Genomic DNA, 18,893 nt, shown 5'->3' with positions numbered 1-18,893 from the left:
TTAGCTACAATGAATATGATGGAAATATTCCTTGGATTGCATGACACAAGTATCCCAGTCCCCATTCTGTTTAACCCACCATAATATTCCCTGTCTCTTCCTCTTCCAAAGCCACAATTCCTAAATTTCCTCCTGCACCATGACACTGGGATCCCCTTCATCCATTCGTGCCTGCAACTCCCTCTCTCATATAATCTCCAGGAGATTATGGTTTAAATCTACAAATCATAAGCCTGAAGAGACGATTTAGCACAGATCTATATTCTCAACATGCACGCTAACATGTGGCACAACACAGTGGGCACAGTGTCACCTCCTGCAGCCATGTGATAAAAGGACATCCCAGATCCCAGTGGTAATGGGCCAAGCTTTGGGTGGCTCTGAGCACAGAGCAGTCTGGTCCCCTCCCCAGATCCAGGAGCAGTGACCCAGGGGCTGAGCAGGAATCTTCCCTGCTCGGCAGCAGCACGACCAGGTCACTTGCAGAGCCTGGCATTCTGCCTGCCAGGTAAGCAGAGCTTGTGCTGGGGTGATGCACCTTCCCTGGCTTCCAATTTGTATCACAGCATCAGCCATGCCTCCTGCTGGTTTGAGGGAAGCACCTCTGTTGGATTTGGCCATCAATATTGGCTCTCTCTGTACCATTCAAAGCCAAATTGAGTAGAAAATCTTTAAGATTAAAATCAGAGCAACACCAGGAAATAAAACTAGTGCATAGTAGGTCTGTTCTTTTCCAGAAGCTTTCATAGTATAGGCTGAAGCCAACATGCTCCCAAACACCTATAAAAAACAGCTAAGGAACAATTATTTCAGACCAGACAACATATGTAAAGTCCAACATGACAATGTTCAGTAAAAGGAGAAAAAATTTGGACATATCCAATCACAGAACACGCACACATACATTTTTGCAGAGTTCAAAGCTGCATCAAATCTTTTTCCAGCCTCAGAATAAAACAAACTTCAGAGACAGCCATGCTAAAATTTGGGAAATCTGTGCTACAGGTGAACTTCCCTTTAGTATTTCTACATAACACTTCTCCAGTGCAAGCAAATTTTTTATGGGGATCAAGGAAGTAATAAATGTGTGTGCCAGCTGAACTGCTTGTTCAGAAAATGGCATCATGCTTGGCTACTGCATTTTTTTCTGCATAAGCAGAAAAAAAGATCTAGTCCCCTGTGACTCCAGAAGAAAATGTACCTTTTTGATTCATCTATTGTGAGGTCTCAGCAGAGATTTTTTCCTTTAATACTAACTGAAAGAAATCCCTAATATGTAGAAAATCCCAATTACTCTTCTTCTCATTCAGCTCTCAGATCATTTCCATGCCTCTATATATCCAGTTCTGCTACTGGAAAGTAAAAAAAAAAAAAATGAAAGAAATGTTTTTACAGCTCAATTTGCAATTGCTAAAGCATGACTTAAATTTGCAATACATAAATTATCTTCTGGCCAGAAAAGCAAGAGAAAACCTTTGTCTTTTCACCTGCTTCACAGGTGTAAAGCCATCGTACACATGCCAAGTTTTCATCCAGCCACCTGCAACTGTGCCACAGCTGTCTTCATATAAGATATAGGCAAACATGATTAGGATCTCTAAATTGCAATTGCAAAAAAATTACCTGAATTTATAACTTCCATAAAATGATGGATTCAGCATTTCCTTTTATAAGGTTCTACCATGCTTAATGAAAACTTCAATAAAAAGTTTGTCTGGTTGCTGACTTGACTTTTTCAATATTCAGTATGATATCTTTAGGTTAAGATGAAGAATGTGGAAATCAAAGGGAAATAACTGTTAGGGGATGAACACAATTTTCCAAGTTGCTTAAAAGAATATATAAAAATAATCTTTGGGATCACTGGCTTTTATTTTCCTATGGCAACTTCTAACCATCACAGGCATATAATGAATGTCTGAACATTAAGAATTTATGTGTGCTGCCTTAGATGAGCATAATTCTCAACTATTATTAATGAGGAACTATAAAATACATTTCAAGATTTATGCCTAAATTACATGAAGTTTCCAAAAACCATAAATACATCTGTCTATGGGTATCTACAGAGAATTATATAACATGCTTTTAAAACATGGTCACTGAGGCAATGAAACTCATCCCAAATGAGAAAAGATCTTACAAGGAAAACTTTCTACAGAGTAATTCTTACCCTTCTCTGTTGTCTGAAATATTTATATAGCTGCCTCCAGTCTAGTCAGAAAATGAAGAATAAAAAAATGGGGGAGAAAAGATTTTTTTTTAAAAAACAGGCTTGTTATTTACAACATGGCTTGATCTTAATTTTAAATCTTCCCTGAGAAACGCATCCAGTATTTCACTGTGCAGTAATTAATTTAAGAATCAATGTAGCTTTAAAATACTAATGCAGGTTATAGTTTTATCTTTATTTCCTCATAAGTTGTATCTCTTAATAGCTACAGTGGTGTAATTGACTAGTTTGCACTTCTAAAATCCCACTTCAGATTTTTATATCACAAATTATGGCTTCAGTCTTAGCCAATTCACATTGATATTGACCACTATATTTGTGGTAACAGAACTCTGCAAAGTTCCATTTTCTTTGGCTGGAAATAAGCAGTAGCATGGGCTTTTTGGATCAGCACACCTGGTAGTGCCATTGGGATATTGAACTGCCACATGTTGCTCAGTGCAAGTTGGAGAGGGAACCATCACACTGAGTTTTCATCTCCTCTAAATCAGGGCTTGCTTCAGTGACATCTGCAGTGGCAGAGCAGCAGCTGCTTCCAGGGCAAAGGAGCACTGAAGAGCAACTGGTTTGGGTAAGGGGGCTGAAGCAGAAGCTTTGTGTTACCTGGAATACTTGGAAGAGGCCTGCATACAAGGAGCTGAGAAGGATGGAAAAGGTGCTGCTTGAGGATGCACTGAACAGACAACCCAGAAATCAGATGCAATTGGTTACAGAATGCATTGCAATTCTGGTGCAGTACACATCTCTGTAAACATCAAGACTTAGAGCATGTAAGGAACGTGGGATTATTTTCTTTGGTTTTGCCTACACTTTCCTTCCTCATTCCAAACCCCTCATCCTTGCAAGACTCATGAAAAATATTTTATCAAAAGTAAGTGTTCTTTTCAGCAGACAAAACCCAGCAGACCCCTCTGCTGCTGCTTGTGGCAGGTAATTAAAACCCATGTATGAAGTCCTCAGTGTAACTGGCAATATAAGAATCCACAATTCTCAAAACCAGCACATGGATGTGCCTAAGTACAAGCAGCTAACAGCACTGCATAAGTTATAACTTCTCAACTCACAATACCTCACCTAGTCAGAAGTATATGAAATACCCTGCAATTTTCAGGAACAGGAAAGAAAGTTTCTAAGGGCTTAAAGGGAATAACAGCTTAAAAGTGACAGAGGCAAATTAAGATCAAAAGTGAACTGTGTGCCATAGACAGCAAATAAGGAATACATCTTTTAAAGAGTAATGCTAAGTGGAAATTTCAAAAGTAACATCAAATTATTTTCTTATGGCAAAATAGGAAAGATTTTAACTACAATGCCTATTTTTCATGTAGTCAAAAGCATTTTTCCCTGAGAAAACATGTAGACTAAATGTAGTAAAACACAGGAAAATGGAAGCTACTGTGGTCTTTGGCAGGTAAGTACTGTAGGAAAAAGTAGGAGGTGCAAATGAAAGTGCAAGCAGCAAGTGAGCACTAAAAAGTTCACAAATCTTGCTTGAGCAAGCTAAAGCAGCTTGTAAGATGAGTCAGTAGGCAGAAGAGGCAATTAGAGTAACAGAGCAAGGGGAAATGAAACAGAGAATGAAGAAACAACAACATTCCCACTGGAAAATTTCCAGCATATGATAGAAACAAAGCTTCTAGAGGTCAGCAGGTCTGCACTAAACCACTAAACAGTTACTGGATAAAAGTTGTTTGGATACTGCATTTCCTTTCTTCATGTTCACTCTGCAAGAACTGCTGGAACTGTGAACCTGGGATCAGGCTCACAATGTCTTGTGTTTTCTAAATACTCTTAGTCACCCTAATGAGATCTGCTTTTGCAAGACTTCTACAGAAGCAGTTTTATTATACACAAAGGAGGACACAGCTTCAGCTTCATCTGTTACTTATTTATATTGAAAGAAGCTGTTAACACCTTGACTACATTAACAAGGTAATACTCCTGCAAACCAAAGCAGAAAGTGATTCTGAGAAACCAGGTCAGGACTGGAAAGGGGATCAACTTTCCAGATGATGGAAGTTCAACCATGGGAGGAAAAAAAAAACTAAACAGGAAAAAGTTCTCCAGTAAGCATGATTTGGGGGACAATTTTTTTTTCAAGACAAGCTGAGAGCACCACAAATTCTTCTATCAGTATGTTTTTCCTACAGAAAAACTAAGGTAGGAATCAAAAAAAGTACCCCTGGGTTGGCTGTGTTTATCAAAGTGCATTTTTGGACACAAAACTGAGTTTTTAAGAATACACTTTCTCTCAAAATTGAAGACCTGGTAGATTTTGGCAAACTTGGTCTTACTGAGGACAGTAAATAATTCCAACTGCAGAGATATTTCAATGTTCATTTCTGGCTACGAAGCTTAAGAGTTTGGCTTGTACTTTTCCAGATGGGAAAAACAGATGGATTTCTGGCCAAATTTTAGTAATTTTCTCCACTTTATAGATTTGGCAGTTTGAGCAGCCCAAATATACTCACTTCAACTTAACAAACCAATATATTGTCAGTGAAAAAGATGCCCAGCAAAACATCCATAAGCCATTTTTCAGTGCCTTCAGTTTAATTTGTCTAACATACCAATTCCTGGAGAATAATAAGTTTTTTCTATTCTTTAGTCTGGTTTTGACAACAACCAAATTTCTCTCTCCCTGAAGGTGCCCTCCTTATTCCAAGATCTTAAGTATGTCTTCCTACATCAGCATTGCTCTGCTTGAAAGGCAGAATAATATAGACTTCCAGCTGAGATGAGTGAAATCAAGGAGAGACTGGATGCATGGATAGCAGATTGTCTGCAACTTACTGATTTTTATATGAATGCAATCACACTTGCTACATGGAGCTTTTAGTGAACAGGAGCAGATCATAGTTGCAGGATAGGGTCCACATTCTGCACATAGCAGTATGCACTCCTTGATGGATCCTCTGCATTTGTTCCTCTGGTGAAAGCCACTTGTGTTTCAGTCATTATGATTTGATTCATACATTCAAATTCACACCCCACCCATGCAAGCCACACTTTGTCACTGTGGTTGTTTCACAACTGCTGCAGCCAAGGGCAAAACAGTAGTAGGCTCTTCTCAGCATCACTTCTCCCAACACCACCAGCTTTCCCTGCAGGGCAAGAAGCTCCACAGCTCTGCAGTCAGCTCTCTCACCATCTTACCTGTCAAATTCTGGAAACCACTTTAATGTGAAATGGGGTGATAGCAGTGCTTTACTGTAATAAAAAAGGCTCTTTTCTAAAGGACCACTGCCCTTCAACTGAACTCCTCTGGGCAAGTCCACATGCTTTACTCAGTGCCACCTGGGTGGAGATTTCCCTCTTTCTGAAGCTCCTGCTTCTGTAAACTGCTAGAGAAGCCAGATACCCATAGCAGCTGATTCTGAAATTGCTGTAATCAGGTGACTTCCACTTGTTTGTCTTCAAGAAAGCTGTCTAGGTCTCAATATTGCTCTTTTCAGACAACTTTATCTTTTTGACCATTAAACAAGCTGAAAATACCTCCACAACAAGAAACTGCAATTTTTAGGATAAAGAAATAGGTGAGTCAGGTCCTGGAGTACATTTCTTACACTTCAGTGGGAATTCTGAGCAAAGCACCTTGGTGACCAACCCTCATCTCTTGCAGCATCACCCACTAAAGCTTTATGAAGCAGCAAGAATTGCATTTATATAAAAAAGAAGTTACAAGGATCATTTTCTTTTCGGTTACATAGAACATTCAGGATAATAACACAAATAAACCAGTCAAGCAAATCCCTCTTTAAACCAGATTTTATCTAAATTTAAACTAGCAGCTCATTTTGGTCATTTGCTACTTATACTTCTTCATCCTTTAATCACTTCACCAGACAGAGAGGTTCATATCTGTAGATAGTATCCATTTTTATGAGAGCTCATTATTCCACTGACATCTTTGCTTTTACAGTTTCTAGACTTAGACTTCTTTTATCTACATCTCCTAGCAATTCCTTTTAGCTTAACATTTTTGTTGCTTTTCTACACAAAAATTTATACAAAGTGTGCCTTGTCTGAGCAGCAAAAGACAAGCCAGTTAATACTAAAACAAGTTCTTCAAATTCCTCAGATTTTCAGCTTCAGAGCTGGGGGAGGCTATATCACACGATTTACTGAAAACTGATCTGTTTGGCCTTTTCTGGGCCATTGAATGAACTTGCTTTTCTACATCAGACCATTCTTAATATGGAACATTTCCATTTCCACCTTTAATTCTGGGATACTCTCAACCAGACCATTTTTATTACCAGTATGTAGAGTTCACGTTTGATTTTAATGATAGTTCTACCTACAGAAAAACATCTGCAGTATAATAAAAGACTTTTCACGAGTAGTGTCATGGCCATGTATTTGAGCTGTGCTATCCTTACTTGCCAAATAGCACGGGTGATCTTGCACACAGCAATTACCTGGCAACACATACACACAAAAATATTTTCCAGGACTACCTGCACATTCCCAAAGTTCAGGGAAATCTTACTAAGCAATTGTGATTGCAGTTCCTGTTTTCCCTGTATTGACACTATGCTCAACTGTATAGAGAGGGAGGTGTGTAAGCCCTTGGCAAGAATCTGTCTGTGGAAAGAAGGGTCATGCATCTTAGTGCTAGCCAGCCCTTCCTTATCAACACCAATGTGCCACAGCCAGTTCAGAGAAGGTTAAATGGGACCCAGCATTTATAGATACATGGAGCTTCTTGGAGAATCCCACTGCAAGAGTCTAGTGAAGTGCATAGCTGCAAAACCCATTAGCACCACTGGGGCTTTACACCCCAACAATGTCAAATAACCACACTAGCTGCAGGCATCATGATGAAAAGCAACGGTAAAGAGTGATAGAAGACAAGCAGATAACTTTAATTTCATTTTGTTTAAACTGTTACTTGTTGTAAATCTCCAAGAAGGCCTTGATTTCCTCTCTGCACTCTTTATGTAGCAGCAGCTCCTTCAACCACATAAACTAAAGGGGCTAAGTTCTCCCTCAGAATATTTCACAGAGTTTAGATTTGTCTGAAGGAGTAACAGGAGGATGAAATAAACTCACAGACTATATAAACCAGGAATTATATTCCAATCTTGAGTCCCTATGTCACTACCAACAAACTTCTGTGATGCCTTATATTGGATTTATCTGGAAGACAAGTAAAAAAAAAAAAAAAAAAAGCTCAAAGCTTTTAAAGACCCCTGCCTAAAAGTAAAGTCTCTTCTTATTCCACAGACCAGGAAATTTTATCACTCTTTCACAAAAGGACACAAAAACAATAGCCTTATGCCTTACAGCCAGAAAAACACCAGAGAGACATCTCATGACCTGCCGAGGACAAGTGCAAGCAATAGGTGATGTTTCAGAAGCATATGGCACAGATTACTTCAGCAGAAACTCAAACATCTCACACACATGGCTTCAGCAATGGAAAGCAACAGCAGTGCTTCAGCAGCAGCCAGAATATCAATTTTATGTCACCATGTGATTCAAAAGGGAAACAGAACTCAGTAATGCGTTGAGCAAACACAGGTGTGACAGTTCTTATTGAGGCAGATGAAGAAAGGACAAAGCCAGGGCAGAGAGGACACTCAGCACATCTCTGACTGAGAAGACAAAAAATAACAGAAGCTGCTGGTGAGAATGACGACAGAGATGAGAACTACGTTGACGTCACCAGGGAGAGCTACTGGAACAGCAATAGAAACATAGGAAAGAAGGAACCACAAAGTTTGAAAACTATCACCTTGAAAATCAAGGTGAGACTATAGTGGAAAGCTTACTGCCCATGCACTAAAGACTTCTCCAGAAGATAAGTAATCCTGGGCAAAGCTTGGCCTGCCAGACAAAATCTTGTTGAGCCAGGAGAATAATCTCCTTTGGATACAGGAGAATAATCTCCTTTGGCAACTCTGCATCCAAGACCTCACCAGTTTCTGCACCAAATGTCAGACTTATGTCTCATACCTTGCCATCACTGACATAACAGGTGACATACATCTACACGTATTTTTAAATGAAACAAAAAACTCTACCAAAGCAAGCAGAAAAACCTTTTCTCAACATGCTTATCCTACTTATGAGAAGACAATCCAGGACAGTCCTCTTACCCACTACCACTCCTGGGGAACATTCACAGTGACATTGCAGTCGCCATGTACCAGAGAGAGCAGAACTAGATTTAAGCAAATTATGCAGGTGCTGGTAATAAACTGTCTGTACTGGTAGGAATTGCAGCATAACTAATGTCTCACCATGAAGAATGGTGACTGCAGCATAAGAATATACACAGCACAAGAACTTACACAGAACAGAAACACTCTGTCTTGATATTTATGTAACCACATGATACAGACGGCCCATTTTTTAAAATATCTGTGTTGTTCCACAGGAGAAAGAGCAAACACCTCAGTTTAAATTATAATGATTCCAAAACCTCCGCTGGACTTGCACCTTGCAATTTGCCAGACTGAAATGGCAGGAAGGCAAAGCAGCACAGCAGAACTTCCAGATCAGTGTCTGAAAAGTTTCCCTTCTCAGCAGTCTTGTGATTTGAGATGCACACAGAACTGAGCACTTTGGAAGCAAGTCTTTAATATTTTAAGAGAGAATTCTTTATTCAAGAAACGTGCAATAACTCTTTCTGAACTATATGCAAAAATAAACCCCAAAATTCTAATGAACATACAGAAGAAAAAAAAAAAAGAAAAAAAGCAGCACAGCAGTGTTCCAAAATACATAATTCACAAGTTTAAAATTCAAGCACTCCCATCAGATGCCTGGAGCTCTCTTAAAATATTAAGAATCAAAGTTCTCCGGTAAGTGTATGGGGTATACTTTATTCTGAACCAGTGCCTTGGGAAAAGGTTACCACTCGGGGCATACATTTTCATCCCTTCTTTGCCCATCAGACCACGAAAAATCCTGTTGCGGGACAAGATTTTATCATAAAATTCAAGGCCACCGCTGGCATAGTCCTTGGAAAGCCTGGCTGCCTTCGAGTCGGCCCTGCAGTCCAGCTGATAGGTGATGGCATCAGAAGAGACATAGTAGCAGAGCAGTCCTCCCATGGCAGTGACAAGGTTACAGAGGCCCCGGAGGATCACAGGGCCCCTGGATAACCCCAGCAGCAGCTTTAGAGCGCTCCCACAGACAACCGTCCCAGCCAAGCAAGTGGGAGCCACAACTGCACTTGCTAAAGGGCTGCCATTCTGCAAGTACACAACTTCTCTGGCAATGGCAAACTTCTGAGCTTTAAGGGAAAACGTGAGAGCTTCCTTCAAAGCCACACCTTCACTGCTCTCCCAGTCTACTTCCTTGCCATTTATTACAATAACATGGTTGACTATTCCTTTTTTATCCTCAGCTGTGCTATCAAAGTTAGGCGGGATGCCCACCAAACAGCCTTCAGGCAGCCAGGGAATTCCAGCGCTCACAGGGTGGAAGCTAGAAGCTGCAAAGGCTCTGTAGGAGCCAGTGGACTTCACACCAGTATCTTGAAGGACATCCTGAAACACACCACAGAGCTTCTCCGAAAGCTCAGCTGGCTGCCCCTCTGACCAGCACTCATGCAGCAGTTTGAATGTCTGCTCAGGAAACACGTGATAGGAAAGGTTAGTGCCAAGCAGTCCCATGCAAGAAACGGCCAACACAGTGATCTTGTGCTTCTTGAACCACACTGATGCCTTCCACAGGAACCGCACTGCCATAGTCAAATCCTAACCTGTTTGTAACACAAAACCAGGAATTAAAGTGTGCATAGATAGGCTTGTCATCTCTCTAGTGCTAAAAAAAACCCCAAACAACCAAAGCAGAAAACATGAGAAGAAGCAGAGCACAATAACCAAAGAAACAATTTTTTACATTAACAAAACGCAAAACAATTTTACAAGAGGAAGAGATACACAATTTTTTGGGCCTTGCAACACAGGATGATTGATATGAAGAATTAACTTCTCCCTTTCCTCCAGTAAATAATTTACCACAATAAAGACAATACTAAAGCCACCATACTTCCTCCTCCCCCAGCAATCAATACATACCCTGTATTTACCCAACATACTTGTCTAGTCCTTGCTAGCACAATCCCAGTCCTGCCTTCCACTATACAGTCTACAGGTATTGAGGTCAGAAAGAGCTAATAATTAGATCAGTCTATGCCAACCTCCTCTACAGTACAGCTGCAAAAATTTTAATCAGTAACCTGAATACTAAATTCAATAAGCTGAGTTTGACAACAACTTTCCAAACAGGATCACATTTTGATTTGAAAAATTTCAGGAGACAGAACATTCCTTTAGGAGTTTGTTCTCATGGATAGTCAAGCTCAGTATCAAAAAAAAAAACCAAACCCAAAAACAACCAACAAAACAAACAAACAAAAAACCCAACAAAAAACAAACAATCAAAAACCAACAAGAAACAGTATGTGCTTTCTATACATTTTTTTTCTTTTCTTTCAGATTTAAACTCCCAGGCAGTGGTTCGAGCTTATTCAGCAAAAAGGTATTTTCAGAAAGCAGCATGCTTTCAGCAGCTACTTTTAAAAATTTGACTCTGAAATAATTTCTCTGACAAATACTATGTTCAGTCTAGAGCAGAAACTGGAAGATAAATTGTTTCAGGGCCTACGACTATGTTATGACTCTTTAAATAAGCAAATAAACTTCAAAACTTTCAAACCTGCCAACTCATTCAGTTCAAGAGTCATGCTTCCCTTGGGAAACATCAGTTCTTTTTATGGTCCAAGCCGTATTACATGCTCTTCCCAGGAAAGCTCCAATTTCCTCTTAAAAAAAATTCTATTGGATACAAAATTCCCGCCTAGAAAAATCCTACTGGGAGGGTATAAAAGTGAATTAGGCACCTAAATCCAGCAGAAATCAGTGAAAACTGGGCACCACTTTTTCCATTTGCAGAGTCTCTTCTCTCAGGGCTTTCACATATGAGCCTCACAGAATCTTGCTGCAGCTGTTAAAGACATGAGTGTTTCCAGCTGTCCTCACAGAAAGCCAAGGTGGAAGAAGGGAACTGAGCTTTGATACAACCAAAGTCTGAGCGTGCAGTGCCATCAAAGGTGGGTCTCAGCTATGCTGCTGGGCTCTGTGTGGCAGCAGCTGAAGCAGGGACACATGCTCTCCTTCCACATGTGCTGAACAAGAACTTCTCACAGAGGGGCAGAGTGGACAACTGGGGTCTGTAACATCATCAAACAGCACCACAGGAACATGCCAGGACACACCAGTCATGGTCAAGAGCAAATGAAAGTTAACCACAGGGAAACAAAAAGAGATTAATTTAAAGGGGTGTTTTAATGATATGTTATTACTACTCCTTCCTATGAAGATCTTTCAGACTGTAAACCCACCAGGGGGAGAATAATCTTGTTTAATATTTATGCTGCACTAAACACACACTGAGTGCTTAATAAAAACAATGATGTATGTAATCATACAGTAATTTAATATGTATTTTTTAGTGTAATAACTAGTGGTATTCTTATATTCTGCTGAAGACAGAGGTGGGGTTTTTTTTGACAATCTTATTTAAGAAAAACACGCCAAAGAGCCAAGACCTTGGATGAAACCAAATTTCAGGAGAAAATCTCCTTGATAATAGAACTAAACCCCAGAAAATGGTAGTACTTAATACCAAAGGACCATTTTGAAGTTTATGACCTCTCAGCAAATCTGGTACTTAGATCTGATGGAAAAGGTCATGTCATTTACAGTGCAGGGGGAAGCACTTCCAAGGGGATGATTGTAGGGAGCCTACCACTTGATCCTCATGTGAAGCTGAGGCAGGGACTTCACAGGTTTCTCCTGTCAGAGAATGGCCTCCCACTGGAGACAAATAACATCGTTTTAAGATTAGAAATGCTTCAAGGAAAAAGTCCCTCTTCAGCTTCCATCCATACCCGTGTGGGGAAGGACAGACCACACTGAAAACTCCACTCTCCTTTCTTGCATTACCTAATAAAAACTCCTTCCTTGCATGATCAAATGTGATAGTGCACATCGAATGCAAAAGTAAGCAGGAAATGCCACATTTGTTTTCTCATAATAGTTAATAGTCAGGAAAATAAAAGGAAAACTGCCCACAAAACATTTTAGCATTTATGCTTCCAAACCTTCCTCAGGGCTCAGTGCAGATGCTCAGCTCCTGCAGATATCCCACTGCAACCCTAACCGTGCACAACATCTTTATTTTATTCATAAACTTTGTGCAATTTATGTATGAGGATAGCAACCGGAAACTGCAAGGCAATTTATGTGGCCCATATCCTGCTAATTTAATCGTTTAGTAACCATGAAGCCACGGTTACATGGCGCCCTCCCCCACATGCTGAAATACTTTCTATCTCTGCGGTGTCACAAGCACTTAATTCTCACTTGAACTCAGAGATCTGCATCAGCTAAAGTTCAGATGAGGGATATCTGGGCAGGTTTGGCCATAACACGTGTGTGTTACTGAATTTATTGCTTTAAGATCGCACGTAGTCGAAGGGAAAGCCCAGCTTAAGGCACGATCCATCAGGAAACAGGGCGCGGGCCAGACCCGCCTCCAGGGCTCCGGCTGTCACGAAATTAAAAACATAGCAGAGGAGAGTGATACAAATGCACAGCCCCGGGCCCCCCCGCCCCGCGGCCGCCCAGCACCTACCGCGGGTCCCGGGCCGAGGCGGGGCTGCGGGCGGAAGGGGCGGGCGGAGGCGCCATGGCGGGCGGGGCTCGGCTCCCCTCACAGCGGCCGGGTGTGGCTGCAGTGGCACAGCCCGGGGCTGGCCTCGGGCGAACGCACCGAGGGGCGCATCCGACCCTCTGAACCTGGCCTCAGGGCGAACGGACCGAGGGGAGGATCCGACCCTCTGAACCTGGCCTCAGGGCGAACGGACCGAGGGGAGGATCCGACCCTCTGAACCTGGCCTCAGGGCGAACGGACCGAGGGGAGGATCCGACCCTCTGAACCTGGCCTCAGGGCGAACGCACCGAGGGGAGGGTCCGACCCTCTGAACCTGGCCTCAGGGCGAACGCACCGAGGGGAGGATCCGACCCTCTGCCCCTGCAGGCGAAGAGGAAGAGACACCCCCCCCCTACCCCTCCAAGGGCAGCCGCAGCGTGAGGCAGGGACTGCCGCTCTCTGCCCGCCTTATGACTTTTTTCTGTGTTCTAACTCCCAACGTTCTTCCTGCGAAATACTTTACATCTGTATTGTTAATTCAGCTCTCTCCACTGCAGGGCAGGAATGCTTGCCGCTAAGGCAGCAAGTGGCAGAGCTGGCATCCATCGTGTAGGATTTATCTGTCATTCCTTGTGGTAAAATAACATACGCAGGGATTTTTTAAAATTTGCTTTACAGTTATTGTTTGTTCAAAGCATATGGCCAGTGTGGTTTCTCAGTAAGCCCTTGTGGATTTGATCTACAGCCTGAGCACCCCGAAGGCCCTGGAAAGACGTGGAATTAGAGGAGGTGGGTGGCAGGGGAGCACCCTTTGGCAGCACCGGCATCCAGGGCTGAGCTCTGGGAAGTCCAGCCTTGCCCCTGGGATGTGCTGTCCTTGCAAAGACAGAATACAGAATAGGTTTTGGCCAGGTTAGGGCTTTATTTGGGATGGAGATCGTGAAAGGTTGGGTTTGTCTCATTTATAGGAAGCTTGCACTCATGCTGGATGATTGTTTTAAAGTGTTCCTCCACACCAGGCAGTCATAAGGTAATAATTTTTCACTATCCAAATGGAAGTTATGCTGGGTGAGAGGCAACAGAATAGAAATAAAAGCAAGCTGTTCCTACTTTCTACTTGTGATTAATTTTGACAGATCTTGCTTTCTTTGCAGCAGCCCCTGAGTGAAGCATTTCTTACAGTAAAGGTTTAGTTCCCAGACATTTTAGCATGACACTCGAGTTCACATTAAAGGATTAAGATTGTAAACTGACTGCTTAGGAGTTCTAATTCAAATTCATGGGGATTTTTAGGACTTTCATGAAAGTATCCTAATGAATAAATTTATCCTATGTTTTTCCCACTAGATGACCTGATTTTTAGAAATGCTAGTACTAAACAGGCCTGGCTAGGCATACCCTGTTGTGAACAGAAGCTGGAACCTTGGTTTTAACTTCCAATAAACAGGTTGCTAAGAAAACACACTCCTTTGTGACAGGGCACAGTTCTACCCTTAGGTTATGGTTTTATGCAGTATGTCAAGGCAGGTGAATAGTTTGCTGCCACCCAAAGGGAGAAGTCAGAGAAAAGATCCCATCTTTTTCACCTGTCCCCCTGTGAGACACTTTTTGCCAGCTCTGTCATCCATCAGACCCTCTTATGCATCACGTTTATCTCACCATTAGCAGAAAACATGGTAACCGACAAAAAGGCATCATTTTCTGCTAGGTTATCAAGCAGAATGGGGGCACTGAAAGCTCTGACAAGTGCCAAGGTTCTAACAAGGTATGAGGCAGCCAGAAAAAAAAAATAACACAAAAACCAAAACAAAACAAAAAAACCCCCAAAAAACCAACCAACCAACCAAAAAACCTAAAAAACTTCACATCCCTCTTTATATCAGCAGAGAGCTGTTACAGTCTTTGTTCTGCAGCCTCAGCATGGAGCTTCATCATCTGCCAAAACTTACAATTTGTAAGCTGGCATTGGTATTCACACTTCATGCAGATGCACAAAGAAAACTTGTATGTAGGTGATGACAGACAACAGACTCCCACTAACTGAAATACCCAGAGACTCTCAGTCTTTAAAAATCCCTCATCACACTGAGACTTACTTATCCTGCTGGTGAATACAGAGAAAAGGTTGGGTGGGTTTGTGAAATCTGACTTTGGGAGGTGCGTCTGTACCAGGTGGAGAGATCTAGAAAACAAAGATTTCTTACACTAAACCTCAAAAATCTGGCATTGCATTCTTACTATGGTTTCTCTTAAGAGATTTATAATTAATACAACTTGGAGAAACAGCACCCCGGCTTTACTAATCACCAGGCTGGCGCGGTTCTGGTTTCAAGAAGCAGCTGTTACACCAAGGAAAGTGAAACAAGACTGAAGGGCGCCCTGGTTTTAATGCACATACACATCATAGCAGTCATGGATCCAGGGATATGGACCACTTCTAAATTAGCCTGCTAGGTGGTGCTGTAGGACACGCTCTGCCTTACTCATTCAGGAACATGATCCAGTTCTCTCGCATATTTTACCATAAGATAGAGGTACCTACCATCATCTGCCTCTCTAACTTGCAATCTGTATGTATGAAGCCTTGTTGCTACATTAGGAAAAAGTCTGACATTTAAATACAGAACTGAAAATCATTCATTTTGCTTAATGATTTATATGGTCTTGCAGTCTGTTTTGCTCATGTGATTTCCAAAGTGGAAATGTAAATGTGGTCAGTGAGTGTCCATGAGCCCAAGATGTAGACATGTCTCCCCTCAACATCTTCTTACTTCATGGAGTCTGTTTATCTGATTTATCTGACCTTTTATACAAGTTTTTCCACAATCCATCCTCTAGGTATGAGCTTTAACAGAGGGAACCTTATAATTTTGGCACAAATTTATGCAACATTGTATGTCCCAGGTGTCAGATGAAAGAGAGGTTGCAGGAGTCTGGGATTAGGGAATTACACTATGTATGTCTATAGAGTTGCATTGATAGCAGCAGGAGGAGAGAGATTCCAAAGCCTACAGGACACAGATCATCCACCAGTTACCTATGGATGCAATCATGAAAGCCAGGGAACTGGAGTGTGGACATTAGGGAGTTTTACAGGACATGAGGACAGAGAAGTCTGATGAAGAACAGAGGGAATGTTAGAGGGCAAAAAGATCCTGAAGTGAGATGTGTTGATTGATCTGGGGGAGATCCTACTGTGAAGGAAGGGTATGACTTGTGAGCCTTCTTTTAAGAGCAGCTCCCTGGCCCACTTTTCAGTATTGCTGAATGCAGTGCTTCAGTAATGAACATGCAGAAGCAGTGCAATGCTCTGAAGCAAAACATATGCCTAGGAAGTACCTGTACTAAAGTGACTTACAACGGCCTGTGCTGGAACTACTTCCAGCTCAGCACAAACTGCATTGAAAATTGCTGTATTAAGTGACCTTTAATGTTCTTGACAGGTGCCAAAAGGTTGAGCCTGTTCGTACTTGAACTGCACTGAAGGGGAAGAAGAGCTTGTGGCAAGATGGGCTTTCCAGCTGTCATTCTGAGCAAGTTGCCCATCTCCAAATTGCAGCAAATAGCACAGTGACAGTGGGATTGAAGCATACACAGCATTGAGCAAAAGCATGAAGGTGCAGCTCTTCAGATCTCAGCAGTTTCTGTTGCTGGAAAGGGGAGGTAACAGCAAATATTGATAATATATCCCTGCATGTCCCATTCCACTGTGCCTCATAGTCCCATGTGTTCCACCCATGGAACATTCACACTCACCAGCTGATGGGGAACACAACTGCAAATTTTGCCTGTATGCCAGGATTTTGCTTTTGGCTCAGTTAACGCAGATTAGAAACCACATTTTCCTTTCTATCAGGTTTACGGACAAGGTTTGGCTGGAATGGCATTCTTATGCTGATAATCAAAGCCATGTATAAGAAGTAGTAGGAAAAAAAAGTTCCCATCTCCTTGTTAGACCTCTTCTGTTGAAAAAGATGAACTATTCACAACTATTTTTCTTATACCTGGGGTATGTTCATGTTATTAAAGATAGTACCTTGTGTTTCCTCTCAAGATGGGTGATGTAGACAAGCATAATAAAGGATAAACATTCAGAAACACAGCCATGAGAAGAGGTAGTTATATTTCTGGTCTCAAATCAAACCTTCAAATCCCTGTATTTATATATATATATTTAAGAAGGACTAAAAAGATGACTAATTTTGTTGTTGGTATTGGCAGGTATATAGATCACAGTAAAGCAGAGAGTCTTTAAAGAACTGGGAAGATATTTTCTTCCCTACTATATCACAGCTTGGAACTGATCAGGGAATGAAAAACTAGTGTTTTGGAAGCCATAAAGAGGCTGCAAGTCATTTGGATGGCTACACAGCTCTGGGACTAACTTTTCTTTCCAGAGTTTTTGAAGTATTGATTTGCTGATCCAGACCTGCCTAAACCTCAGACAGGCTCTCTGTGGCAGCAGACACAGAAAAGGGAAAATGCAGGTTTTTATCTCTTTGCTACTGCATTTTCAGATCTGGGGGCTAATTGTACAAGCTCCCTCACCTCTATCTGGATGTACCAGAAGCTGATAAAGAGTGAGCACCCTGTGAAGTAAAATAGAAAATCCTTCCTTCAAGCAGGATTCCTTTGAGCGTAATCATCAAACAATCCTTGATCTGAATGTGCTTTGCAATCTCTGCTGAGGTTAATACACACATCCACCTTGTTTAGGAGTGACTATGGTGGTGCTACATTGATGGTTGGACTGGATGATCATGAAGATCTGTTCCAAACTTGCTGATTCTGTGATATCCAGCAGGTGAACACGGGTGCTAGTAGAAAATCTGGATACCTGCAGCAGAGAGCTGAGAAGCAAAACCACTTGCAGCATCTGGTCAAATCAATTCATGCTGAAGCCCATGGTTCTGCAAGTAGTCTACTGCTATTTAAAACTGCTTCAGGTGTAGTGTGCAGACAGACCCTATACCATATTGCATTAGTTGTGTTACAGACACCATTTTGATGTCATTTGATGAAATCAAATGAAAACTGACAAACATAAGTTCATTGTCTAGCCTGGGTTTTCTTGGCAGTGCACATGAGCCAAGCTGTTAACCAGGACAATTGTTCACTGTCTATAACTAATACAGTTATTTTAAAGAGCTCTGGTCCTGCATTTAGCTAGCTCTCCTAAAAGGAAGGTACTGTAGTGAATTAAGATGTCATATCTTCATAATACAGCTAATTAGCACCATTTCCCTTCAGAATTGGAAGAAGTGTGTCTTGGGAAGGAGAGGATGCCAATTCTTTGAGGCAGTGGTATAATATTTAACAGATTGAATCATACTGTCTAACCTTGGGAATATTTGAAGTTACTACAAAGGTAATGATACTTGAAAGCAAGTAGAAATTGGGGCTGTTTCACTGAGTCAATCAGCCTAGGTGGTCACTGAGCACTACTCCATGGTTGGATTACTTCACAAATGCTGTGACCTTCCAGGAAGGTCCTTATCACTGCAGATAAGGGTAATTTTTCCTGTCTCATTAAAAGCTGTGGAAGCTACAAACAGAATACCAGCTAGTCTAAAAACCAGTACATTCTACTGTAGTACCAGACCAGAGATTCCACTCTGCCTCAAGTCAGTTGAAAAGACATCCCAGTTCTAGGGAAGAGCTATCACTAGAAATAACAGAATTAAATTATGAGAAAATGCAAGATGAATGTTAAAGTGAGATCTATTTGGAACATTGGATTCCTATTAATTCAATCTGTTTAAGACTTGTCTTATTCAGTGTTATTACCAAAGCTCAGATCCACATTTTTACTGTCTAGGAAAAGGAGACTCATGCTGATAACAGTAACAAAAGACACATTCTGTTAATGCACAAATCATTTTCTTTAGCACTGGAAATCCAGCATTTTCTTTATGTTACCCTACTGACTGCCCAGTGCTTTGGTGGGGAGCTGGAGACTCAGGCCCAGTCTGTTGAGTTTCTAATT

At 41.5% G+C, this 18,893-nt stretch overlaps 1 protein-coding gene across 11 annotated transcripts in view; it reads right to left on the bottom strand.

Moving 5' to 3' along the window:
• Positions 1-8,528: 8,528 nt before the first annotated feature.
• The window catches only part of TMEM177 (transmembrane protein 177), a 45,760-nt gene continuing 35,395 nt past the window's right edge, over positions 8,529-18,893 (bottom strand). For 7 of the 11 annotated variants that reach the window (XM_077181612.1, XM_077181613.1, XM_077181614.1 and 4 more), the window contains one exon: positions 8,529-9,950. In XM_077181612.1, coding sequence (XP_077037727.1) covers positions 8,986-9,936 — 951 coding nt within the window. In that variant the 5' untranslated portion in view covers positions 9,937-9,950 and the 3' untranslated portion in view covers positions 8,529-8,985. Of the gene's footprint in view, positions 9,951-11,093; positions 12,866-12,889; positions 13,243-18,893 lie in introns of those variants that run through there. The other 4 variants (XM_077181617.1, XM_077181618.1, XM_077181616.1 and 1 more) reach the window with 4 other exon arrangements.

The sequence above is a fragment of the Agelaius phoeniceus genome, chromosome 7 (assembly GCF_051311805.1).
Source record: "Agelaius phoeniceus isolate bAgePho1 chromosome 7, bAgePho1.hap1, whole genome shotgun sequence".
Lineage (NCBI taxonomy): Eukaryota > Metazoa > Chordata > Aves > Passeriformes > Icteridae > Agelaius > Agelaius phoeniceus.
Note: the sequence above shows the minus strand (reverse complement) of the source record. Positions and strands in the feature narration are given on the sequence as shown.